At 43.7% G+C, this 25912-nt stretch overlaps 1 protein-coding gene across 4 annotated transcripts in view; it reads right to left on the bottom strand.

The window, feature by feature from the left end:
- The window catches only part of LOC144667940 (coronin-2A-like), a 164832-nt gene that overhangs the window by 36979 nt on the left and 101941 nt on the right, over positions 1-25912 (bottom strand). For 3 of the 4 annotated variants that reach the window (XM_078529568.1, XM_078529587.1, XM_078529578.1), the window contains one exon: positions 267-467. In XM_078529568.1, coding sequence (XP_078385694.1) covers positions 267-467 — 201 coding nt within the window. Of the gene's footprint in view, positions 1-266; positions 468-11784; positions 11928-25912 lie in introns of those variants that run through there. The other variant, XM_078529595.1, reaches the window with a different exon arrangement.

The raw sequence follows: 25912 nt of genomic DNA, 5'->3' as shown, positions 1-25912 counted from the left end.
TTGATATAACATAACAAAAGAAGCTGTAGAAAGCCGAATAGTGGTGTCTTCCCCTCGACTTTATGGACTACTGACTATATTTTCTTTTTGCGAATACAAGAGTTCATCTAATGTAGAAAAGAGATCACTTAAGAAAATAATGGAGAGACAGGATGGCAAGTGAGAGAAACAGCAATGCTTACTGGAACTGGAGTGTTAAAACAATCAGCGATTAATCAACCATAAGCTTGCCTTTCATTTTCAGGTCAAAAGGTCGAAGTTCATACCTGGCCAATGGGTATGACGTAGAAAGCCCCACCTCCTGCGCACTCAGTCACAACAGCGATGAACTTTGGGTTGACAGAACAGAAATAGTTGTCTTGAACGCTCTTGGTGATGGGGATCCCATCGTAGCATTTCTCCTTTGTGGCGGGCTTGCCATACACGTGACGGAACTTTGAGCTGCGATACAGAGGCCGCCATGACATCTGGGAGGACAAAAGTAAACTCGTGTCACAAAAACGGAATAACTGCGACAACTCGCATTTATATAGCACCTACAACGTCGTCAAAGTGTCGCAGGACTCTTCATAGGAACATTATCAGATGAGACATGACAGTGAGACAAATAAGGGGGTTCGAGGATAGGCACCCTTTCAGACAGCGCATTCCAAAGTCACTTTGGATTACTGATTTACTGTTCTATTACTAAAACAAGCTGATGGCATTTCCATATTTGGTCATTTTCAGACTGGATTGAGTATAGCCTTAATCTAAAAGAGCCAGCCTGGCTCAGTTGATAGCACCTTGGCCCATGTCAGAACATTGAGAATTGAAGCCCGGCTGCAGATTTGGGCCAACAGTTCACTGAAGGAGCCGTGTACTGACGAAAGGTGCTATCTATTAGGTGAGACATTAAACCAAAGTCATCTGGTGAGCGCACAAGATTCCATGGCAAGGAATTCTCATGGTGACCTCCTACTGACATTGCGCCTTCAGCTAATGTTTCCAAAACAGATTATGTGGTTGTTCATTCAATTGTTTTTGGAGACTTCCTGTGCACAAAAAAGTAATCCATTTGTTTGAGACTGAAAGTCTTACTGTAATTGTATATTTAATTCATTTAGCACATTTCACATCCTCAGCACATCCCAAAGCCAATGAAGTACTTCTGAAGCACCCTGGAGCTTAGAAGAATGAGAAGTGATTGTAGTGTTCAATGGTTCAATCGTCCCGTGTTTGATTATGTCAGTTGTTAGGAACTAAAGGTAGTTTAAGTAAGTTATTTGTATTTATGGATGTTAGGAATTAGTTTTAGCTTTTAAATTTAAGTTTAATTTGTGTTTCTGTATTGGTGTTAAGAAAGGGGGAACTTAAGTTTTAATTTCATTTTAAAAGTTGCCTACAAGTCTGAGAGTTTGTGTGTACCTGCATTTTTAATGAGGTTTTATTGACTCTTGAGGCAGAAAAATTGGTCTGTTGCCTAGAAGAGGGAGCCCACAGACACCAGGGGAAGCAGAGCAGCAGTTTTTTAGTTCAGTTGAAACCAGGAGAAGTTAGGACACAACAGAGGGAACTACAGAGAGCAGATTTCCCAAAAGAACCAAAAAGTCCCAAAGCCAAGGGGTGAGACAGAAAGAAGGGGTCCCAAGAAGAGCTTCTAGTCAAAGGAAAAGAACAGGAATCTGGAAAAGGTCCTGTTAAGTAACGTTAATAATGAAGAGCAGAGGAAGGCTCCAAGCTTAAAGGGAGAAAGCTGCAGGATGCAGACTTAGAGCAAAATAGGCTTGCAAGAAGCCAGAAGATTTGAGGAGACAGCCAAAGGTTGGTGACACCTTACTATGGGCATGTGAAGCAGTGGTGTTCTGTTGGCACGGCCGGGTATCTGAGTGTGTGTGCTTGGAAGGCAAAGCCTGAATGCACGTGGCGATCCGGGGGAGGGGAGCATCGGAAGGAGAGTTCGAAACCTTGGAGGTGGATCCTTGTAGAAGGCAACCAAGAGAAAACGTTGTTTGAGGGAAGATTCCAAAGCAAGTTCTTTGAAAGTGTAGATTAGAAACCCTCATGTGAAAAGTCGGAGTTCAGTGAGACCGATTGGCTTGCAGTGTGACAAGCATCTGGGGGAAGTTGACGAGAGATCCAAAGCATCTGTTTGGGGTTGCATCGGCCACTTGGTTTCAGAGTGTGGTGTGCCTGACCACAGGTCTCCTAGTGGTTTACATGGACTGTGTACTTACTGTGAAAATGAGAGTATAAGATAGCTTTTGTAGCATGTGTTATCCTTACAAATCTGTATGTATCTGCAAAGGTATAGTTGTGGACTGAGTATTGTAATATAGTTCATCTTTTCTTGTTTACTAAACGTTTTATTCTTTTGTTAAAAGTTCATCAGCTGACTCATGTGACTCTTATCAGTAGCCGCCCTTCAAATTTCTAAACAAAAAATAAAAAAGTTAGGATCTATCAAGCCAGGTTCCACCCTGGGATCTGACTTATAACATCAGCTGAGATCATAACACAGTCTGTTTGTTATTGATGCTCATTGAGATTGATTAGTTAAGCCTGGTTGTGGACTCAGAGAAAAGTAAACAAAGCCAGAGCTGAAGCATGGAGTAGACATTTTTAAAGCATTGTGAATAAAAGCTGTTACCCACATAGAAGCTAATGTCATGTCATCTCTGCATTGCTCCGAGATACTTAAAATAAGTGACAGAGATCTCATCAAATTGTATAAAATCCTTCAAGGGCTTGATGTGGTAGATGTTGGGAGGATGACTGGGGATGACTTCCCTGACTGGGGAGTCCAGAGCTAAGAGGCAGACTCTCAGAATAAGGGGTCAGCCACTTAGGACTGAGATGGGGAGAGCTTTCTTCCATCAGGGGGTTGTGAATCTTTATAATTCTCTACCCCAGAGGATTGCGGAAGCTCAGTCATTGTATATATTCAAGACAGAGATTAGTAGATTTTTGGACTCTCAGGGAATTAAAGGATACGGGGAGCAAGCGGGCAAGTGGAGTTTAGGTCGAAGGTCAGCCATGATTGTACTGACTGGCAGGATAGGCTCGAGAAATGGCCTTCTCCTGCTCCAAATTCTTATATTCTTCACACAGTTGTCAAGCACTTTGGGGCATCCTCAAGGTGTAATGAGGAGCTCAATAAATGCTGGTTCTTAGAATAGTACATTAGAGTGTTGTAAGGGTTTGTTCAGTAGATCTCGCGAAGAGGTTCAGAGACTTGTAAGGTTGAACAGTAGTGTTTATTGCTAACACACAACTACTTACATATGCATAAAACATAGCCCGGACTAGGAGTTAACGTCATGCTGACTTCTATTCAAGTCTCTCCATACAACTCTGTCTGCTGTCTACTGTCATATATCGCTCTACATCAGACTGTGGGCAATACTGTTCTCCAGTTCCACATTAACCCTTGCTATGCCGAACACCCTTATACTACACCCCACCCCCCCCTCCCACCCCCTGCCAAAAGTCTTTACCCAATGTATTTACAGTACAAGCTTTCTTTATGTGCTACCCCTTCTCCCTCCTCAAAGTCTCTGACTTTATAAATTTAGACGGTCTGGAGGCTTGACAATTCTTCCAGATCTCATTCTGGTCACACTTGGAGGAAGGGTAGGCTCTGTTGCTTTGGGGCAAGGTTTGTTGGCTTGGAGTTGAAATTGTAGTATTCTATACTACACAGAGAAAGTCCTTTTGTCCCACTGAGTCTCTGCTTCTGAAAAGCAATCTAGTTAGCGTCACTCCCCGGCTTTTTCCCCACGTCCTTGTACTTTTCCCTTTCTTAATTTAGCGGCATACCGCTGCCAATATCAATTTAACAGAGTACAATTGCCTGAAAGAATGCTGGAAACAGATTTGATACTAACTTTCACAAAGGAACTGGATACAAACTCGAAAAGGTAAAATTTGCAGGGGTATGAGGAAAGAGCAGGGAAAGCGAGACGAATTGGGTAGCTATTTCAAAGAGCTAGCATAGGCACAGTGGGCCAAACGGCCTCCTTCTGTGCTGTATTAGTCTACGATTCCATGGCAGACGGTCTTGCTTGAATAACCAACAATGAAGTTACACTTTACAACAATACAAAGTGGAAAGCACGATATTGCTTTATATATATAAAACGGAAGCTTAGAAAATTTATATGACACAACAGGCGACAATTCCTTCGCTTAGTTGCACTGCAAACATGACTGTTCTTCACCATATCGAACAGAATCAGAATTTGTTAAAGTGCAGGCTGAAAACCAGCAACTAATTCGTGTTCTATCCTCCCATATCTTTCTACACTTCAGAACTGGCTTGGAGTTGGAACTCAGGGCCAGAACACAAAATCATTGTGAAGATGCCTCAGTGAAATTTCCAATGGCCACAACCTCTGGTCATAAACGGGCTCCTGCTTAAAGGTGGCTGCGTTAAGATTTTGGGAGAAACATCAAACATTGAAAGAAAAGGAAGACAACTTGCATTTATATAGCACCTTTCACAACCTCAGGACTTTCCAAAGCACTTCACAGTCAACGAAGTATTTTTGAAGTGTAGTCATTGTTGCAATGTAGGAAATGCAGCAGCCAATTTGTGCACAGCAAGCTCCCGCGCACAGCAATGCAATAACAATGGATAATCTGTTTTTAGTTATGTTGGTTGAGGGATAAATGTTGGTCAGGACAGTGGGGAGAACTCCCCCTGTTCTTGTTCAAAATAGTGCCATGGGGTCTGTTACAGGGGGCAGACAGGGCCTGAGTTTAGTGTTTCATCAGAAAGATGGCACCTGTGATAGTGCAGCACTCAGTGCTGTACTTGAGAGATGATGGTCTCCTGAGGATAACAACATTAACTGTGACCTTTATATCTTGCTGTGACATATAGTCCTCGTTCTAGATGAATCATTATCATATTCACCCAGTTACATTCAGTCTGTATAGTGTTACCACTGTGAGGGCAACAAAATCACAGAGCAATGTTTTCTCGTTTGTATATTAGGCACCATGATTGGTACTCGATAAGGTGTTAGCAGCGGGTGTCACTCGCACCTCGGAGATAGAAGGTTGTAGTTAAGTCGCACTCCGGAGACGTGAGCAGGAAATCTAGGCAGATGCCCCCAGTTCAGTCCGGAGGGGGTGCTGCATTGTCAGGAGATACTGTCTTTCAGATGAAATGTTAATGCCGAGTCCTCTTCTGTCCCCCTCTCAGGTGGATGCAAAAGGTCCCATAGCTCTACTTCAAAGAGGTGACAAGTTCTGCTGAGTGTCCTGGGCCCATATTTATCTCTCCACCTTCACAGGTTATATGGTCAGTATCACATTGACCTTTTTGGGATCTTCCTATGTGCAAATTGCCTAGTGCATTTCCTATATCGTGACAGTGACTACACTTTAATGTGTAGTCACAAAATTAGCTGTAAAGCTCTTTGGGACACCATGAGGTGGTGAGAGGCACTATATAAAAGCATGTTCTTTCTTCTCTTCCCAAGGTGCAAGATCTGACTAATTGCTACCAGAATAGTCTGAATATGTCCCTTCCGAAGAGGGCTTCAGCCCCAGCCTCCCAAACTGCTGCCCATGGTAATGGCAACTGGTCATCTTTGTCAAGGGGTTGCCTCCAGCATCACTGAGCATCGCAGGCAGCGTTACACGATAAAAAGTGTTTTCGAAATCCCTCCATGGCCTCAGCCTGCTCCATCTCTATAATCTCCTCCAGCCCTACAACCCTCTGAGATCATTGCACTCCTCCAATCCTAGCCTCTTACACATCCCCAATTTTCATCTCTCCACCATCAACGGTCATGCCTACAGCTGCCTGGGCCGTAAACTCTGGAATTTCCTCCCTAAACCTTTCTGCTTCTCTACCTCTCTCTCCTCCTTTAAGGCCCTGCTTAAAACCTACCAATTTGACCAAGCTTTTGGCTGCTGTGCTAACATCTCCTGACGTAGCTTGGTGTCAAATTTGGTTTGATAATCGTTTCTGCAAGGTGCCTTGGGAGATTTTTTTTACTATGTTAAAGGCGCTATATAAATGCAAGTTGTTCTTGGATGCTGACGATCTATCAGTGAGATAAAAAAAGCTTTTGTCTCCTTATGGAATGAGTTTGACCCAAATTACAGGTCACTCACTGGCCATGGACTCTTTGCTTCCATTTTGAAATGATGTGATAGAATTGAGTGAAAAAAAATGCATTCATTATGAAAAAAGGACTTGGCCTCATGACGAAACCTTTTGGCAAATCTCTTATTGTTCAGAAAGGGAGAACAGTTAAGCGCCTTGTGCTGGTCTTATCACACGCAGCAACACAATGATGCATTTTGATGAGACTGGCATCATTCCATCGCTTGCAAGTGAAAGTGTTTGCCAAGTGCTTCACGAGAAATAATGCCTTTTTAAAGAGTTAAAATAAAAAATATGTTTCATTTAGAAGGCAGGCAAGAGACATGTGTAGATAAAGAGAGCCAAAGGAGGCCAAGAGAGAAAGAACAGCTCAGAGAAAAAGAGCGAGGGGAGCCAGAGAGCACAGGGGAGAGCGCGGGAGAGAGCAGGAGAGAACGGGGAGAGCCGGAGAGAGCGAGGGAGGGAGAGCCAGGGAGAGCGAGGGAGAGCGGGGGAGAGCCGGTGAGAGCGAGGGAGAGCGGGGGAGAGCCGGAGAGAGCGAGGGAGAGCGTGGGAGAGCGCGGGAGAGAGCGAGGGAGGGAGAGCCAGTGAGAGCGAGGGAGGGAGAGCCGGAGAGAGCGAGGGAGGGAGAGCCGGAGAGAGCGAGGGAGGGAGAGCCGGAGAGAGCGAGGGAGGGAGAGCCGGAGAGAGCGAGGGAGGGACAGCCGGTGAGAGCGAGGGAGGGACAGCCGGTGAGAGCGAGGGAGGGAGAGCCGGAGAGAGCGAGGGAGGGAGAGCCGGAGAGAGCGAGGGAGGGAGAGCCGGAGAGAGCGAGGGAAAGCCGGAGAGAGCGAGGGAAAGCCGGAGAGAGCGAGGGAAAGCCGGAGAGAGCGAGGGAAAGCCGGAGAGAGCGAGGGAAAGCCGGAGAGAGCGAGGGAGGGAGAGCCGGTGAGAGCGAGGGAGGGAGAGCCAGTGAGAGCGAGGGAGGGAGAGCCGGTGAGAGCGAGGGAGGGAGAGCCGGAGAGAGCGAGGGACAGCCGGAGAGAGCAAGGGAGGGAGCAGGAGAGAACGGGGAGAGCCGGGGAGAGCGAGGGAAAGCGGGGGAGAGCCGGTGAGAGCGGGGGAGAGCCGGAGAGAGCGAGGGAGGGAGAGCCGGGGAGAGCACGGGAGAGAGCAGGAGAGAATGGGGAGAGCGAGGGAGGGAGAGCCGGTGAGAGCGAGGGAGAGCGGGGGAGAGCCGGGGAGATCCAGGACCTCTCAAAAGGGCTTTACAGCCAATGAGGGTGTTTTCTGAAGTGTAGTCACTGTTGGAGAAAACACAGCAGCTAATTTGCACACAGCAAGATCCCACAAATAGCAATGTGATAATAGCCGGATAATCTGTTTTAGCTGCTCTTTGAGGGATAACTATTGGCCAAGACACTGAGGATAACTCTACTGCTCCACATTGCAATAGATAAATGACGTTGAAATAGGAGAATAGAAGAACAGTGACTACACGTCAAGAGTATTCCTTTGGCAGTAAAGCACTTTAAGATGTTTGAAAATGGTGAACAGCACAATGTAATTACAAGCTCAACCTGATGTTCACACGCCCACAAGCGCACACCACCCCCAGACCTGTGCACCAACAGACACACACATTCCTTCAAGTATTTAGTTGAGTTACTGCACTGGGTTTAAGCTCACCCTATAGAACTGGTCTTGTCCCCAAGTGTAGTCGAGTTAATGTGAGTAGAAAAATCTAAATCAAGGTGAAATGGGTTGCTCCAAACTTGCAAACTGTTCTGTCATGTGTTTGTGTGCGTATGATTAGTTCCATTTACCAGACTTCCAAAGTTATTGCTCTAGTCTGAACTTGGGCACGACAAGAGACTCCCAGGAGGACAGCAGAAACACTTTAAGGGATTTTAGGGATGTCCTCAAAGCATCCTTGGACAGAGGCTAAACATCTGTGCCGACTTATGGGAGTCCCTGAGCTGTGAACAATCAAGATGGACAAGACTCAATCGGGAAGGCACTGAGCACATCGAGAGACTTCGTTGGGAACATGCAGAATGTCGGAGGCAGCAAACAAACCTCCAAACAACCCATCTACCCAGCCCTTCAAACACCACCTGCCCCACATGTGACAGAGTCTGCAGATCGCACATTGACCTTTCAGCCATCCCAGAACCCATCAAACCGGAGTGGAAGCAAGTCATTGTAGGCCCTGAGGGACTGCCTGAAAGGAGTCCAACTTCTTAAAAATATTGATTTAATGCAATAACACATTTAGCCTGCGAAACATTAGTATGTTTGCACAAATAATGTTATTTGAACTCAAGAAATATAAGCTAGTTTCTCTCTTGATATAAAGTTCACTTCGTTCTATTTTTTCACTGGATCTGATTGCACCTCTGTGCATGACTATGGAAGCTCATGTTAGAGTATTATGCTCCCATTAGCAAAAAATAATCTTTGAATTAGACACATTACTTGAATTTCCTCTTTATTTTTATTTATCAATTTGCTTTTGACTTGCACCTGTTCTTTATGCACTTCATCAACCGGGAGAAAGCTTCACGGCCAATAAAGTAGCTTTTTCCTTTTGAAGTGCTGTCACTGAAATATGGTGGCCAATTTCCACACAGCAAGTTCCCACAAATAGAGTGCCAGGTAAGGGTATTTTTATTCTGCTTGTTTCCTAATGTTCCTGTCTAAAGAAAGAATTTGTATTTATATAGTGCCTTTCACAATCTGAAAATATTCCAAAATGCTCTACAGCCAATGAAATGCTTTTTTGAAGTGTAGTCACTGTTGCAATGTAGGGATTGAGACAACCAAATTGTGCATATAGCAAGCTCCCACAAACAGCAATGAGATAATGACCTGATAATCCATTTTTAATGATGAGGCATAAATATTGGCAAAGACGCCAGGGAGAACATCCTCTGCCCACTGATTAGCCTCATGGAGTCTCACACATCCACACAAGAGGGCAGACGAGGCCTTGGTTTAATGTCTCATCTGAAAGGCGGCACCTCCAACAGTGTGGCACTTGAGTATTGCTGACAAAAGAACACTCACAAGAATACCAGTATAAGAGGGAAAACAACAATCTATACTGTAATTGTAGCATTCCCTCAGTGCTGGGCTGGGAGTGTAATCCTAGAACTTTGAGGCCTGGTCTTTAGAGTAGGGCTTGAGCCCATGATGTTCTGATGCAGGGATGTGAGCGCCACCCACTGAGTCACAGCTAATGCCTAAAAGGAAGCTCTCTTATGTCCAATATGTTGTTTAAAAGAAAGCAAGTTCCATGTATCGAGTCCATTGATCCAGCTCCATTGATCAGTGCATGCATCCAAACTGCTATATGCAGTGTAAACATGAAGGACGGAAACATACCATTGACGTTACTGTAACAGAACTCTCTCAACTTGACAACACATTTATTCATCTCCATTCTTGTGCGGTTACGAAGTTGCTGAATGTTCAGACATCAGAGCAGTCAAGCTATGCACTGCAAGGAAAACTGTATCTCTCCCTTCCATTTTTAATTTTTAAAAAATTCTTTCATGGGATGTGGGCATCTCCGGTAAGGCCAGCATTTATTGCCCATCCCTAACAGCTGTGGAGAAGGTGGTGGTGAGTCACCTTCTTGAACCGCTGCAGTCCATGTGGTGTGGGTACACCCACAGTGCTGTTAGGGAGGGAGTTCCAGGGTTTTGACCCAGCGACAGTGGAGGAATGGCCGATATATTTCCAAGTCAGGATGGTGGCGTCCTCATGTGTCCGCTGCCCTTGTCTTTCTAGGTGGTGGAGTTCGTGGGTTTGGAAGGTGCTGTCGAAGGAGCGTTGGTGAGTTTCTGCAGTGTATCTTGCAGGTGGTACACACTGCTGCTACTGTAAGTCAGTCGGGGAGGGAGTGAATGTCTAAAGTGGTGGATGGGGTGCTGATCAAGTGGGCTGCTTTGTCCTGAATGGTGCTGATCTTAAATTATCAGCACGTTTTTAAAAAGTCACAGCCTTCTTCATTTTTGGCAACCAAATAGTATTATCTCTGGCAGTGAGATGATCATTTGGCACTGAAACGTGTAATCACATCAGTTTAATTTTTACGAACCAGGAGGAGGTGATATTAAATCGAGAATGTGACATGTGTCACAAAATTCCACTAAATGCATCAAAAAAAGGTGGCTCTGATAATAATCAAATTAAAATTTCGCCTTTTAGCCCAGAAATGTAATTTGTACTTCAAACACATTAACTTTAATTATCACATATTACATCTAATCAACTCTCACTTACAGTTTCTAACGCTTTCAGTGTTACTTGTCTGCTTTCCAATACATCTCATCTACTCAAAACAAACCAACTACTAATGATGAAATAGATGGACAAAGGCATATATTTTCTAAACTTGATATATATTTTTTTTAAGCTCTGAAAGGCTCCGTGTGATTTCACACTTAATGCTTTCTGGAAGTCTGGTACAAGGTACAATATGACGTGAGTCCTTAAGAATGAGTGTAGGCTGATTTCCCACAATATGGCAGTGGAGGCTTTTTCATGTTACCGTAATAGAGTGGGGAAGAAAAGCATGCAGCTGGCATTGTGATTTCCCAAAGCAAACTCCTGATCTTAGCCAGGCCATCACAAGAGGAAAAATCCAAGCACAGATCAACTATGACCTGCATTTATATAGCACTGTTAACACAGTAAAACATCCCAAGGTGCTCACAGGAGCATAATCAGACAGAACTTGACTCGGAGCCACATAAGGAAATACGAGGTCAGGTGGTCAAAAGCTTGGTCAGAGATGAATTGTAAGGGGCAGCTTATAGGTTGAGAGACTTGATCACGGGGGTGGGGAAGAGAATAGTAAATCTTAGTGCCCTCCTTCCCTCCCCCCCACTCCATGCCCCGTCTCTCTGCCAGCTCAAAACCTGCTACATCCGTTAACGTTTTCCAACTCCAAGGAAGTGGGTCACACAGGCCTGAAACATAATCTCAATTTCTACCCCCACTGCGGAGGCTGCCTGACCCTGTGAGCGTTCCCAGCAGTTTCTGTTGAGGTAAAATGACAAGCCAAGCGGATAGCCAATCATTTGTACATGGAGCAGGCAGCAGACGAGGAAGCCAGCTCAGCTGCAAGCACTCCCCTCACCGAGTGAATGATAAAAGGAAGGAGGTAGGTCCAGTTTCATTGAAAGGGACAAATAAAACTGGGAGGGGACAAAAGCACTGTGGGTGCACCTACACCACAGGGACTGCAGCGGTTCAAAATGGCAGCTCACCACCACCTTCTCAAGGGAAATTAGGGATGGGCAATAAATGCTGGCCCAGCCAGCGAAGCCCACATCCCCGTGAATGAATAAAAAAAAACAGGGTTCAGGTATTAAAAAGTCTTGCCAATTTTCTGAATGCACAATTTTATAAACTGTGTAACTAGATGAATTAAGCGGAATGAACACTAGGAGGGGTGCAGGTACAAGACAAAGGTGATTGCAAACTATGCTTCTGTCAAACATTGGAAGGTAGAACACAAGACTGCACATCAACTCTGGACTAGTCCTGGGTGGGCGATCAGGGCGGTGTGGGGCAGGGGGGGCAGGGAAGCCTTTTAATGTTAATAAAAGCCCAAAAGAAAGACTTCACTGACTCTGGAGGTGCAATTCAAAATATAAAACTGTGAAACCAGCAAACGGCAACATGGTACCTACCCTTTCTACCTTAACAATCAAGAGTTTAAAAAGAAAACATTCAGATGAAATATTCAGTGAAGGCGTAGCTCCCTTTTCAGTATGCTGCCCCCATCCCACAGCTGGGAGCCATTGCTGGTGTTTCTTTTGCAACACAATCCACTCAACAAAGCAGAGAGCTCGAGTAAAGCAGGCAAGGTTGGGTCACCCAACACAACACGAGTGTGAAGCCTTGCCTGTGTTTTCGACTGGAGTTCCAAACTCTCATCATTCAGGTGAACAAAGTCACTGGGAGTTTTAGGCTGAATTCCAATTTGCCTGAAGGCAAAAAAGTGCTCAGTGAATCTCTCCTTCCGTCTTAGGCAGTCCCTCGGGATCGAGGATGAATTGCCTCCACTCCGGTTCGATGGGTTCTGAGGTTGCTGATAAGCCCATTGCGTGATCTGCAGACTCTGCCACATGCAGGGCAGGTGGTGCTTGAAGGGCTGGGTAGATGGGTTGTTTGGAGGCTTGTGCGCTCCTTCCGACACCTTAACTTCACCACTGCACATTCCTAATGAAGTCTCTTGATGTGTTCGGTGCCTTCCCGAATGAGCCTTCTCCATTTTGGTCGGTCTCAAGCCAGGGACTCCCATGAGTTAGCGCGGATGTTTGACCTCTTCAGAAATGCGTTGAGTACATCCTTATTCCTTAACTACCAGTTCTCTAAAATATCTGGTATCGTGGACTCCCAGACGCCAAATATCAGATTCGACAGTAAGCAAGAGCCCACTACCACAACCAACTAAGACCACAACCAGTTTAGCCAATGATCTTATTGAATGGTGGAGCAGGCTTGGAGGGACAAATGACCTACTCCTGCTCCTACGTTGCTAGGAAAAATATTTTACAGCCATCACTATGCAAGTCACGTTTACCTCAGTGATCAACTTGTCTAATTTCTCAAAACAAAAACAGAATTACTTGGAAAAACTCAGCAGATAATTCCAGGTAATTCTGTTTTTGTTTTGGGTTTCCAGCGTCCGCAGTAGTTTTTTGTTTTTATCTCTGTGTCTAATTTCTCGTTGATTTAGAGAGCATAAGCAGCAGGAATAGGCCATTCAGCCCTTTGAGCCTACTCCACCATTCAACAAGATCATGGCTGATCTTTTACCTCAACTTCACCTTCCCCATATCCATTAATTCCCTTTGAACAAATAAAATTTTTTGGTATTAAGTACAAATCCTGTATCAAGTGAACAAGAACAGGGTTTCAACAGCAATGCACCAAGTCCAAACATGCCACAAGACAAAATCAACACAAAGAATAAACATTTTATAAGTTAGATAGCATCAAAATTATCTGACAATGAGCTGGAAACAACAAACAGTAAGTCCAAGTTGTTGGTGTTAGAAGCCGTGTAAACAGTTATGCCTCCAACAGTGGTGTTTTACCATTGCTGTCTTAGCCTGAAAGCAGAAAAGTTCACTTGCACCAGAGGCTTGAGCATGAACTATAGGCCGACACTTACGGTGCATTACTGAGGGGGTGCTGCACTGTCAGAAGTGCCAGCTTTTGGATGAGATGTTCAGGTGGATGCATAAGATCCCAAGGCACTATTTTGAAGAGCAAGGACATTGTCCCAGTGTCCTGGCCAATAATTATCCCTCAACTCACTCCACAAAATAATAGATTATCTGAACATTAGCACATTGCTGTTTGAGAGATCTTGTTGTGTGCAAATTGGCTCCTGTGTTTCCTACTTTACAACAGTAGCTACATTACATAACGTACTTCATTGGCTGTAAAGCACTTGGGAAGTCCTGAAGTTGTGAAAGGCGTTATAGAAATTCAAGCCTTTCTGTAATATATAATAGCAGCCATTAAAAGGGAGTTTGAGTCAAAGATCTTCAGACAATGAAGAGTTTGCAGTTAGATTATGATACCTGAAGGATTAGCTACTTCTTTTTATGGTTGGAAGCCACTCACAGTACACTCTCCCTTCATCTGGGGACTTGGACATGTCCACAGGTCACTCAGCTGAGAGATGTCAGATCTAGGACTCATTGTGGTTATTTCTTACTTTCTGTGCTGTTCAGTGAGAGAAAACGAGGGAACTTTGTTAGTAGCCCTTGTGTACTCTAGACAAATACTGTGCATGGACCAAAGTAGCCACACTCGACTTGTTGATGCCCAAAAGCACACTGCAATATGATGGAACACAGGATATTGACCCCAATACTGGGGAGATGGCGGCATAGTGGTAATGTCACTGGACCAGTAATCCGGAGGCCCATACTAATGGTCTGGGGACATGGGTTCAAATCCCACTGCCACAACAGGGGAAAATAGCACTACATCAAACTGTCAAATCAAGATACTGTACATGGAATGGCCTGAGCAGCAAACAGTCTATATTAGAGAAAGTTATTAATCTGATTAAGAATGTATTATAGAAGATTATCTCCTTCTTAGGCAATCCCTCAGGATCGAGAATAACTTGCTTCCACTCCGGTTCAACGCATTTTAACAAGGCTAACGAGTGTGTGACCCAGCGACTCTGCTACACGTGGGGGCAGGTGGTTTTTTTGAAGGATGGGGTAAATTAGTTATTTGGAGGTGGGGTAGGCTGTGCACTTCTTCCACTGCCTGGGCTTGGCCTCAACACGCCACTGTCATAGTCTCTCATGGTACTCAGTACCTTCCCAAATGCTCCTCCTCCATTTTGGACATCAGTGAGCCACAGGCCAGGGTCAGTGGGGACTTGGATCGCTACAGAGATGCTTTAAGAATGTTCTTCAAGCGGTAGCTTAGTCCTCCCGGGAGTCTCTTGCCACGATGAAATTCGGGGTAGAGCAGTTGTTTTGGAAGCTGGCATCAGGCCATGCGAGCGACCAGACCCACCCAGCAAAGCTGGTTTTGGGTGCTTAGCCCCTTGATTAAATTAATACAACAATTAAATTAATACAATCTGGCTTGGACACATAAAGACAAGGGTGCATGTTAATCCTCCGCTGCTCTGAGATGTTTTCGCAGTCTGTACTGGAGACATGGGGGAGGGGTAATGTCACTGGACTAGTAAATCCACAGACGCAGGTTCAAATCCCATCACAGCAGCTGATGGAATTTAGATTCTATTAATTACTCTGGAATATAAAGCTAGTCTCAGAAGTGGTGGCCGTGACAGCTAACGTCAATTGTTGTAAAACCCCATCTGGTTCACTTATGTCATTTAGGGAAGGAAATCTGCCATCCTTACCTGGTCTGGCCTACACGTGACTCCATACCCACAGCAACGTGGTTGACTTTTAACTGCCCTCTGAAATGGCCTAGCAAACCACTCAGTTCAAGGGCAATTAGGGATCAAGGGCAACCAATGCTGGTCTTCCCAGCGACGCCCACATCCCAGTTCTGCCTTAAATTGCTGCACTGGAGAGGCATGGATTGCTATGCCATTGTTCTGTTAGCAAATAAACTTTTGATAAACAGTCAGAGAGAGAGGGCTGGGGAGTACTGGAAATATTTCACTGAGGTAATGGCAGGCATACAATGTGCGAGACAGTTACATGTTGTACTGCCATTTCCTTGGTCTACGTGCCTCAGCAAATTGTGGCTTCATGTTGGTTCCTGTTCCAACAAGTTCTCAGCACGGCCAAATGCTGTTGCTGGAATCGCACGTCAATCGCAGAGAAAACATTGAATGTTGAAACTCAGAAAGCAAACCAGAAAAAAACTGTGTAGATGAGCCAATATTTGAGGGAGAAAACTAGGTTAGGACTCAGGTATGGCCCTTCATTAGTCCTAACCAATACCTCATTTTAAAGATGACCAGTTTTGAATCCACTTCCTGAGGCTACACCTTGACTAGATTGTGCAGCACTCAGTTCGGGCGAGGTTTTAACCCATTCAATACCTCTCCATTTACACAGTTAAAATTGGACCCTTTAGTGTCTCACACTGATTATTTATAAATGGATATTTTTGGCAGAAAGGTTGGTCACCATAAGGACACAGATTTAAAATAATTGTCACAAGTACCAGGAGCAAGCCGAGGAAAATTTCTTTTATGCTGCGCGTTTGGAACACGCTGCCTGAAAGAGCGGTGGAAGCAGATTCAGTAATGATTTTTAAAATGGAATCGGATAAATACCAGAAAAGGGAAAACTTTGCAGGGCTATGGGGGAAAGAATATAGGGAGTGGGACCGTTGGATAACTTTCAAAGAGCCTGCATAAGAGCAATGGGCCAAATGGCCTCATTCCATGCGAGAACTTTAAACACCTGATGATTACATTGTACTCAGGAGTCAATTGATAATTCTGGGTTATGCCAACAATTGTGCTTAGGTATGAACATACGAATTAGGAGCAGGAGTAGGCCACTTGGCCCCTCGAGCCTGCTCTGCCATTCAATAAGATCATGGCTGATCTGACTAACCTCAACTCTGCATTCCCACCTACGCTCAATAATCTTTCACTCCCTTGCTCATCAAGAATCTATCTAGCTCTGCCTTTAAAATATTCAAAAGCTCTGCTCCCACTGCCTTTTGAGGAAGAGCTCCAAAGGCTCTCAACCCTCAGAGAAAAAATTTCTCCTCATCTCTGTCTTAAATGGGTGACCCCTTATTTTTAAACAATGACCCCCTAGCTCTAGATTCTCCCACAAGAGGAAACATCCTCTCCATATCCATTCTGTCAAGACCCCTCAAGATCTTATATGTTTCAATCAAGTTGCCTCTTACTCTTCTAAACTCCAGCAGATACAAGCCTAACCAGTCCAACCTTTCCTCACAAGACAATCCACCCATTCCAGGTATTAGTTTAGTAAACCTTCTCTGAGCTGCTTCCAATGCATTTACATCCTTCCTTAAATGCAGAGACCAGTACTGTACACAGTGCTCCAGATGTGGTCTCACCAATGCCCTGTACAACTGAAGCATAACCTCCCTAATTTTGCATTCAATTCCCCACACAATAAACGATGCCATTCTATTAGCTTTCCTAATTATTTAATTCCTAATTTGTAGTGTGCTTCAGAACTATTTTGTGTCAAAATATAATGTAACCACAGCCCAAATTACCACATGCAGCTACAGACCTTTCATCCGGGTCAGGCAATGTGCTCTGTGTTCAAGTTTGGTTTCTGTTTGGACCCCATGTTAGTGACAGTTGAATGTTTGAGGACAAATACATTTGGTGTTTAGGGTTTGCAAATGATCAGTGTTAAGTGTCAGTGCAATATTTACTAGAGGAACTGTGTATGCTTAAAACAAGACCCTAAAAATTGTATTCAGCACCGAACCAGATCTCTTAAAAAAGCTCTTAAAAGCAAACTAAATAGATACAAATGTCAAGCGCAGCAATATCCTCCCTCCAACCATTTATCGTGACTTGTAACATATGACCTCTCTTCAACAGATAATAATCACTGCTCTCATTTTCTGCTGTTGCCATTCAGACCTCCTCTGGACCAACCTTTTGTTTATTTGTCTCATTACCAGCCCCTTTTGCCTTGCACCATTATCCATTTTCCCATTCCACCTTGTCAACCTTCCAGTCGATCAGAGACCTACCCTCTTGTTCTCCCAGAACCCTTCCCCTTCCCTGTCCCTGTATCTGCTTAGGGGCTAACATTTTCTGTCACACTTTATAAATACTTCTTCTGTTAGCAAATGATGGAACCCCCTGACTCTCTCCTAAAGATCTCTCCTAGATCTGCTAGGCTTATTAAAGACCTTGAACTGGGTCCTTTCATGTCTACCCAATGGGACATTAGACTTTATTACAAAGGCATTGGAATATAGGAGTGAAGAAGTCTTACTGCAATGATCTATGGCCTTGGTGTGACCATACCTGGAGTACTGTTTTATAGCTTTGGCGTCCTAACAAAGGATACACTTGCCTCAGTGGGAATGCAACAAACGTTCACTAGATTGACTCCTGGGATAGAGATTCTCCTGTGAGGAGAGTTTGAGTAGATTAAGTCAATGTTCCCTCCTTTTGAAGAATGAGAGGTAATTTCATTGAAATGTAAAATTCTTAAGGGACTTGAGAGGGTAGAGGCTGGGAGGACAATTTCCCTGGCTGGAAAGCCTAAAACTAAGGGCCACAGTCAGGATAAGGGGGTAGCCATTTTGGACTGAGATAAGGTGAAATTTGTTCACTCAAAGGGTTGAGGTGTCTTTGGGATTCTCTACCTCAGAGAGCTGTGGATGCCGTCATTGAGTATATTCAAGACAGAGGTCGATAAACTTTTGGGTACCGGGGGAATTAAGGGATACGGGATAGCGGAGTTGAGGTAAATGATCAGCCATGATCTTGTTGAATGTTGCAGCAGGCTTGAGGGGCCAAATGGCCTACTCCTGCTCCTAATTTGATCCTAATGTAGGTGGTGTCATCTTCCATTGACCACAATAGGGCAGCTACTCCCATCAATGAGTAACACGGACCAATTCTCACCTTTTTACTTTGGAGTAGCCTTCTTGCACACCATCCCAACTCTATTTCTGTTAACAGTTACTATTTTAAATGCCTTACGCAGAAATATAATATACAGTCTCAAGAATTCTGGTGAAACACTAATGAATCTTTTGGTATTACCTCCAGAATTATCTGATTGGTATATCTCAATACAAGCTTCAAATGACCCTTTTAATGCTTGAATGTATGGACTGTGATGCTAATGTAAAGCTAATCAAACTGTTCAGTAAATCTAGCAATTACATTAAATATTTGCATAAGTTTATATTCATCCCTCTGCAGTAATACATACAAATAATTTAACAACTATATTGCAAGTAGTATTTACATTCGAACCCACACCTGTCATTGCATACAAAATATAGTTATTAAATTTAATTGAGCAATGGGGTTGGAAACTATTGATTGTGATTTGTGCAAAATATTATAATATGCCTTTAAGGGAATGCAGCATGAGATCACTAGAAAGGAAGTGTGTCATGCAATCCAGTTTTAGTTTCACTTTTGCTTTTAAGCAGAGCACACACAGACAGCACAGCTGCAGGTGTCTTCAAGCTTTATGCCTCTGTATATATGTTCCCATGTGCCTAGTCTCAAGGGTAATTAGGAATGGGCAATAAATGCTGGCCTAGCCAGTGATGCCCACATCCCATGAATGAATTAAAAATCATAAATAAATTAACACATGTTTGCACAATCCTCATGAGTGATTGGTGCCTTTATATCACTATAAAAATGTGACACAAAATAACTCATGGACATTAATAAATAGTGAGCTAAGACATTTATTCAATGCACAAGTGTGATTAATAAGTGGGTTTGAGGAATCCCAAATTTACCTGTTATAATGACACATGCGAACATACAGAATTGAATGACAGAAGACCGATCCATCAAGCTTGCCCCACCCCATAATGGCCCATGAATTATGACAAAATGCTTCTCCCCTCCAACCCCTCCCCTCCCCTGAACCCCCATTACATCTGCTCCTCACCTGTCAGTCTAGGCTTACATCTTTAAACTTAAGAGTTAGGCTGTTTCAGTGGTGATGTCAGGAAGCACTTCTTCACGCAAAGGGTTGTGAAAATCCGAAACTCCCTCTCCCAAAAAACTGTTGAGGCTTGGGTGCGGGGGTTGGGGAAATCAATTGAACATTTTAAAACTGCGATTGATAGATTTTTGGTAGATAAAGGATATTGAGGTTACAAAACCAATGTAAGTAAAGAGTTAAAACAGCGATCAGCCATCATCTAATTCAATGACGAGGCATGCAAGACATTCTAATTAGCCTCTTCCTGTTCCTATGTTTCGACAACATTCTGAGATCCAACTATTCCAATATTCTCCTAGTTTGTCTCCAACCTTCCAATGTCCACAAACTTTAGCTCATTAAAAACTCTGCTGCCTGTATCCTAACTCACACTGAGTCCCGTTCCCCCCATCACCCCTGTGCTGCTGGCCTGCGTTGGCAGTTGGTCCAGCAACACTTCAATTTTAAAATTCTCATGCTTCTTCAGGTGCTCCTTAAAACCTAGCAAGCTACAAGGCAGAAAGTTTTTTTTTTGAGTTGAAGGGTACAGGAAAAAGTCCAACTAATGGGACACACTGTGAGATGTCCCATTCCAGCAAGGTCAGGCCCATATCAAAAAGTTGCACTTGTTTAGTAAGCAAAGCGCTCTTTAAAATTAGTCCTTGGACTAGATAGCAACCCACAGCGCAATCTTATTTAGTGTCAGTTGTGGCTCAGTGGGTAGCACTGTCACCTCGGAGTCAGGAGTTTGACTCAGAAGTCCACTCTAGGACATGAGCCAAAACTGAAGACTGACACTCTGGTGCAGTACTGAGGGAGAGCTGCGCAGTCTTTTGCACGAGATGTCAACTGAAGCCCTGTTTGCCCTCTCAGGTGGATGTTAAAGGTCTCAGGGTGCTGTTTGAAAGAAGAGCAGGGGAGTCACACCAACAAATTATCGCATTGCTCTTTGTGGGAGCTGGCTGTGTGCAAATTAGCTGGTGTGTTTTCTGTGTTACAAAAATGACTATGCTTCAAAAAGTGCTTCATTGGCTGTAAAGTGCTTTGGAATATCCTGTGGGAATGCAAGACGCAATTATCAATGCAAGTCTTTTTTTAAATGCTAGGAAGATATCCAGGAGTGGCCCATTAATACTCTTCCACAACACGTCTAATCACTTTTGTGCAATGAAAATGCTCTTTGTGGGAGCCAGGTGTTTGCAAATTGGTTGCTGCATTTCCTACAATACAACAGTGACCACATTTCAAAAGTGCTTCATGGGTCATAAAGTGTCTTGAGATATCCTGTGGTGTGAAAGGTGCTATCGACTTCTGTCCACAAAGAAAACTCTTTGCTATACTGATCAACTGCATTTTTTTTTATTCATTCATGGGGCATAGGCTTCGCTGGCTGGGCCAGCATTTATTGTACATCCCTAATTGCCCTCGAGAAGGTGGTGGTGAGCTGCCTTCTTGAACCGCTGTAGTCCATGTGGTGTAGGTACATCCACAGTGCTGTTAGGAAGGGAGTTCCAGGATTTTGACCTAGCGACAATGAAGGAATGGCGATATATTTCCAAGTCACGATGGTGAATGACTTGGAGGGGAACTTCCAGGTGGTGGTGTTCCCATTTATCTGCTGCCCTTGTCCTACTAGGTGGTAGCGGTCGTGGGTTTAGAAGGTGCTGTCAAAGGAGCCTTGGTGAATTCCTGCAGTGCATCTTGTAGATGGTATTCACTGCTGCTACTGTGCATCGGTGGTGGAGGGAGTGAAAGTTTGTGGATGTGGTGCCAATCAAGCAGACTGCTTTATTCTGGATGGTGTCAAGCTTCTTCAGTGTTGTGGGAGCTGCACTCATCCAGGCAAGTGGGGAGTATTCCATCACACTCCTGACTTGTGCCTTGATGGTGGACAGGCTTTGGGGAGTCAGGAGGTGAGTTACTTGTCACACAATTCCTAGCCTCTGGCTAACTGAGAAATTGGTATGTATCCTGTTCTCCAGCAATCTCTATAAATTAGGGTTTAATCATAAAGTGGTACATTCATCCAATAGCTAACCTCCAACTGTGACTTCTGCATAAGGGCATTATTGACACAATCAGCAGCAATCAAGACACATAGGGACACCTATTGACCGTACACATCTACCAACTGTTAGCAGTTAAATATCTGCGATATCATTAAAAACTGTTCACTCAATGAAATAAAACATGGTTCAGAGATTGTGCAAAACATGTTATGCAATTACCGAGTGACCTGATTCCAACACGTTTTCCCAGGGGCTGTGTCATTTTTCAGTTGCAAAGAAAACAGTCAACTCCACGACACTGCCAAGCATTTATCAGATACCAATCTTCTACTGCAATGGTCATCAAATTGTAACTCAATAAGAGCAGTTGTACCAAAGATAAACTAATCCAACACAGAGAAAGAGATTCCTTTGAAGACTTTGTCTTAAGTGCAGGATGACTTCAGGGGTCTTGTAAGTTAGAAGACTTGTACAGGTGGGGATTCAAAAAATAAACTTTCAAACTAGACTCCTCACAGCTACCAGATTCTTCTGTATCAGCCAGCAGAATCCTAATCTGTAGTTTGCATTTGTTGAGATACTGAAACGTGACTTCTGGGACTGTTTACTGCCGAAAAATTCTTTCAACAACAACTTGTATTTATAAGGCACCTTTAACACAATAAAATATCACAAGATGCTGTACAGGGGCATTACCAAACAACATTTGTCACTGAGCCATGTAAAGGAGATATTGGTGTTGCTGGCCAAAAGCTTGGTCAAAGACGCAGGTTTTAAAGGGGATTGGACAAGAGAGAGGTAGAAAGGTGGAGAAGTTTAGGGAGGGAATTCCAGAGCTTGGGGCCTTGGCAATTGAAGGCATGGCTGCCAATGGTGGAGCAGTTAAAATTAGGGGTGCTCAAGAGATCAGAACTGGACAAGCGCAGGTATCAGAGGGTATGTAGGGCAGGAGGAGGATTGCAGAGATAGGAGGGAGCAAGGCCATAGAGAGATTTGACAACAAGGATGAGAATTTGCTGCAATGACAATAACTCTCAGCCCCGCCACCTATATTCATTACTGCCACCTCTCACTCAGTTAGATAGGACATAAAAACACTCGCCCTGATAGTCAATCTCTCTCTCACCTCCAGCGTCCAAAGTCTTTCCAGTTGAGATGTTCAAAATCATGAAGGGTTTTGACAGATTAAATACACAGAGACTGTTTACAGTAGCAGAAGGGTCAGTAACTAGAGGGCACAGGTTTAAGGTGATTGGGAAAAGAGCCAGAGATAACGAAAGGAAAAAAATATACACAGCATGTTATGATAATTTGGAATGAGCTCCCTGAAAGGGTGGTGGAAGAAAATTCAATGATAACTTTTAAAAGGGAACTGGGTAATTGCTAGAAAAGGAAATATTTGCAGGGCTCTAGGAAAAGGGCAGGAGAGGGAGATTAATTGGATAGCTCTATCAGAGCCAGTGAAGGCATGATGGGTGGAATGATGACTTTCTGTGCCGTTTTGTCCAATGGGTCTATCAACCCACATAAGTGGCTGCTCTGCACAGATGGGCGAGTTTGGATGACAAGGAGCATCAAGGTCAAGCTTGATCCAGTCCTCGCCCGACATCCATTGCCAACCATTTCCAATACGTTTGCTGGATGGCAATCAGGAATGGGAGCCATGGATAATCATCCCTCTCCCTGATGCGGAGGAGCCAGCGCAGTTCATTCTCCTCTGTGATGCTGTGAAAATCCAATTCAACACACACCAAACTGGAACCTTCTGCTCCATGTTGCCCAACATCAAGACAGAAACACAACTTTGTTATTTTATCTATACTAATTTGGTCACTGCTCCTCTTGATGTTTCTCTCTTATTCTTTCTAATTTCTGAACACTGTCCAACATGCTCTTCTGCCTCATTCTCAGACGAGACCATACCCGCAGTGTTTATGTTGAATTGGTGCTGCAATAGAATCCACGCTTTAAATTGCTAATTAAGCACGGTTGTACCCAATTGGGGAAGGAATAGGGAATCATTGCAAGAGAATATAAACCAGTTCACTCTGGGCATCTAGGAGGAACAGGGGGAGTCTGTGAATTTACTTTGCTGCCTTGGAAATAAACCTGTTTTAAGGTACAGGCTAACTTCAGACTCATCCTTCCTCAACATACAATTATTGGAATTAACATGGGAGTACGGAGCACAGATTTGACCTCATCTAAGGAAGGCCATAGTTGCCTTGGTGGCCGTGCAGCAAAGATTCACTAGATTAATTCCTGGGGAGGGGGTTGTTCTACAAGGAAGGACTAAAGTAAGGAGAGGCGATTTCGTAGAAATGTAAGATTTTTGACAGGGTAGATACTGGGAGGCCGTTTCCCTGGCTGTTCAACTAGGGCGCATGGTCTCAGGATATAGGGGTCGACCATTTAAGACTGAGATGAGGAGAAATTTCTTCACTCAGAGGAGAGGTGACCAAACGTTGGTTAAAGCAATAGGCCTTAAGGAAAATGTTAAAGAAAGCAGGAAAGATTTAGGGAGGGAATTCCAGAGCTTGGGACTCAGGCAGCTGAAGGCACAACCACCAATGGTGGAGCAAAGGAAATCAGGGATGAGCAAAAGACCAGGATTAGAGGAGAAGGGAGGTCTTGGAGGGTTGTGGGATTAGAGGAGATTACAGAGATAAAGAAGGGCCATGGAGGGATTTGAACACAAGGATGAGAATTCTAGGGTGTTTTCATGTTAAAATATCTTAAAGCACTTTACACTTTTTGAAAAGCAGTGACTTAGTATGTCAACAAGTAATCATTTCCACACCAGGAACATTGCACAAACAGCAATGAGATAAATAACCAGTTATTCTACTACTAATGGAGTTGGGGGAAGGAGGAATCTTTGACCAGGACACTAGGAGAATTTCCTACTTCTCTGTCAATAGAAAGGGCTTCAGTTTAATAACTAATCTTAAAGAACAGCTCCACCATCAGTATTAGAGTATTGACCCAGATTATATGCTGCATCCCAGTGTGGTGCTCAAATCCACAATCTTCAGACCCAGAAACAGTGCTGCCAAAACTGATACAATCTAGGAGAAGTCTGTTAGCTGTTGTTAAATAGACAGTATCTCTTGTCTGTGAGTCAGAAAGTCATGGGCTTAAGGCTCACTCCAGAGACATGAGCAAAAAATCTAGGTGGACAATCCTATTGTGCTACCGAGGGAATGCTGTGCTGTCGGAGATGCCATCTTTCAGATAAGACATTAAATCAAGGCCCCCCTGCTCTCGTGGGCGGATTTAAAAGACTCAACAGCCACTATTCAAAGAAGAGCGGGAAAGTTCTCCCCGGTGTCATAACCAATGTTTATCGCTTAATGAGCATTAATAAAAAACAGATTATCTAGTCATTATCCTACTGAATTTGTGGGAGCTTGCTGTGTGCAACTTGGCTGCTGCTTCATGCTATGGCCAACTGCTGATGTCATTCACTGAGTAAGCCAAATCCCAGAGGGAAACTTGTCTGACTGTTCATAACCCTTTTTTCATATTTTGAAAATGAGGAGAAAACTACTAATCCAAGAAACATAGAATCCCAGTAACATTTTTAGGATTTTAGAATTAAAAGATTTAGGAACAAGAAGAAAAAAATAGCAAACACGTGATTAAGATTGCACAGTTAAAACAGTCTCACAAAACAGTCCCATCCTCCAACTCCCTGCAAGAAAACCCACTTGGTCAGAACACACAAGTAAACTACTTGGCAACAGCTTCCTTATAGATTTTAACTGTAAAAATCCAGTAATATTACCCAAGGCAAAAAACTGCTGCTACTTTAATAAAGTATACCACACGAGTTCTCACTCTCTTCCGCTCTGCTGTGGAGCTAAAGGAAGTTTAGAAACAGACTGGTTTCTGTAAACAAAGACTTTTCTAGCTTGAAACTGGATGGCTGCTTCAAATTCACAACTTTTCCCAGTACAGAGCTGATCACAGGAGATCTCCCCGACACAGCTAACACAACTCAACTAAACACCTTTCCTTAAATATCCTTTTCCCCTTTGATCTTAGGCTCCATTGTTCCAAGCGCTTCTTTGAACATCAATTTTTCCAAAATATAAAAATCTTTCATGTTTTCCTATTGCCGCCACTTTCGGATCAAATAAAATTTAATAACCTTCCCCTGTTTACCTATGAAACTTTTATAGGTTGTAAAAGTCCCTTGTCACTCCTAAATTCCCTTTGAAATTTAACAGCTGAAAAGGCAAGTCCCTACCTATTACCTAACGCAAGTTTTAAAACCTAAACTATTTACTTGTACATTCAACTTCACCATAGCCTCTCATTACGAATGCATGCATCTAGCACTTTTACCTTTCATCTCTGTTCCCGCAGACAAACTGTCTTTACTAACCTTCTCCCAGTTTAATCACTCACACACAGCTTTTTTAAAAAACAATATTTAAAAAGCATCCGTCTTCATAATTATAACAGTGACTATGTTCCAAAATTACTTAATTGTTACAAAGTGCTTCAGGGCATCCTGAGTTGTGAAAAGGTGCTATAAAAATGTAACGCTTTCTTCCTACTGACATAATATTTAACAAAAGAAACGCCGAGCCATCTCGTTCAACACTGCTTTGGCCTGAATGTCAACAAGATGGTTGAAAGGCATT

Source organism: Cetorhinus maximus, chromosome 2 (genome assembly GCF_964194155.1).
Source record: "Cetorhinus maximus chromosome 2, sCetMax3.hap1.1, whole genome shotgun sequence".
In the NCBI taxonomy this organism is placed as follows: domain Eukaryota; kingdom Metazoa; phylum Chordata; class Chondrichthyes; order Lamniformes; family Cetorhinidae; genus Cetorhinus; species Cetorhinus maximus.
This window is presented reverse-complemented; position numbering and strand designations above follow the sequence as displayed.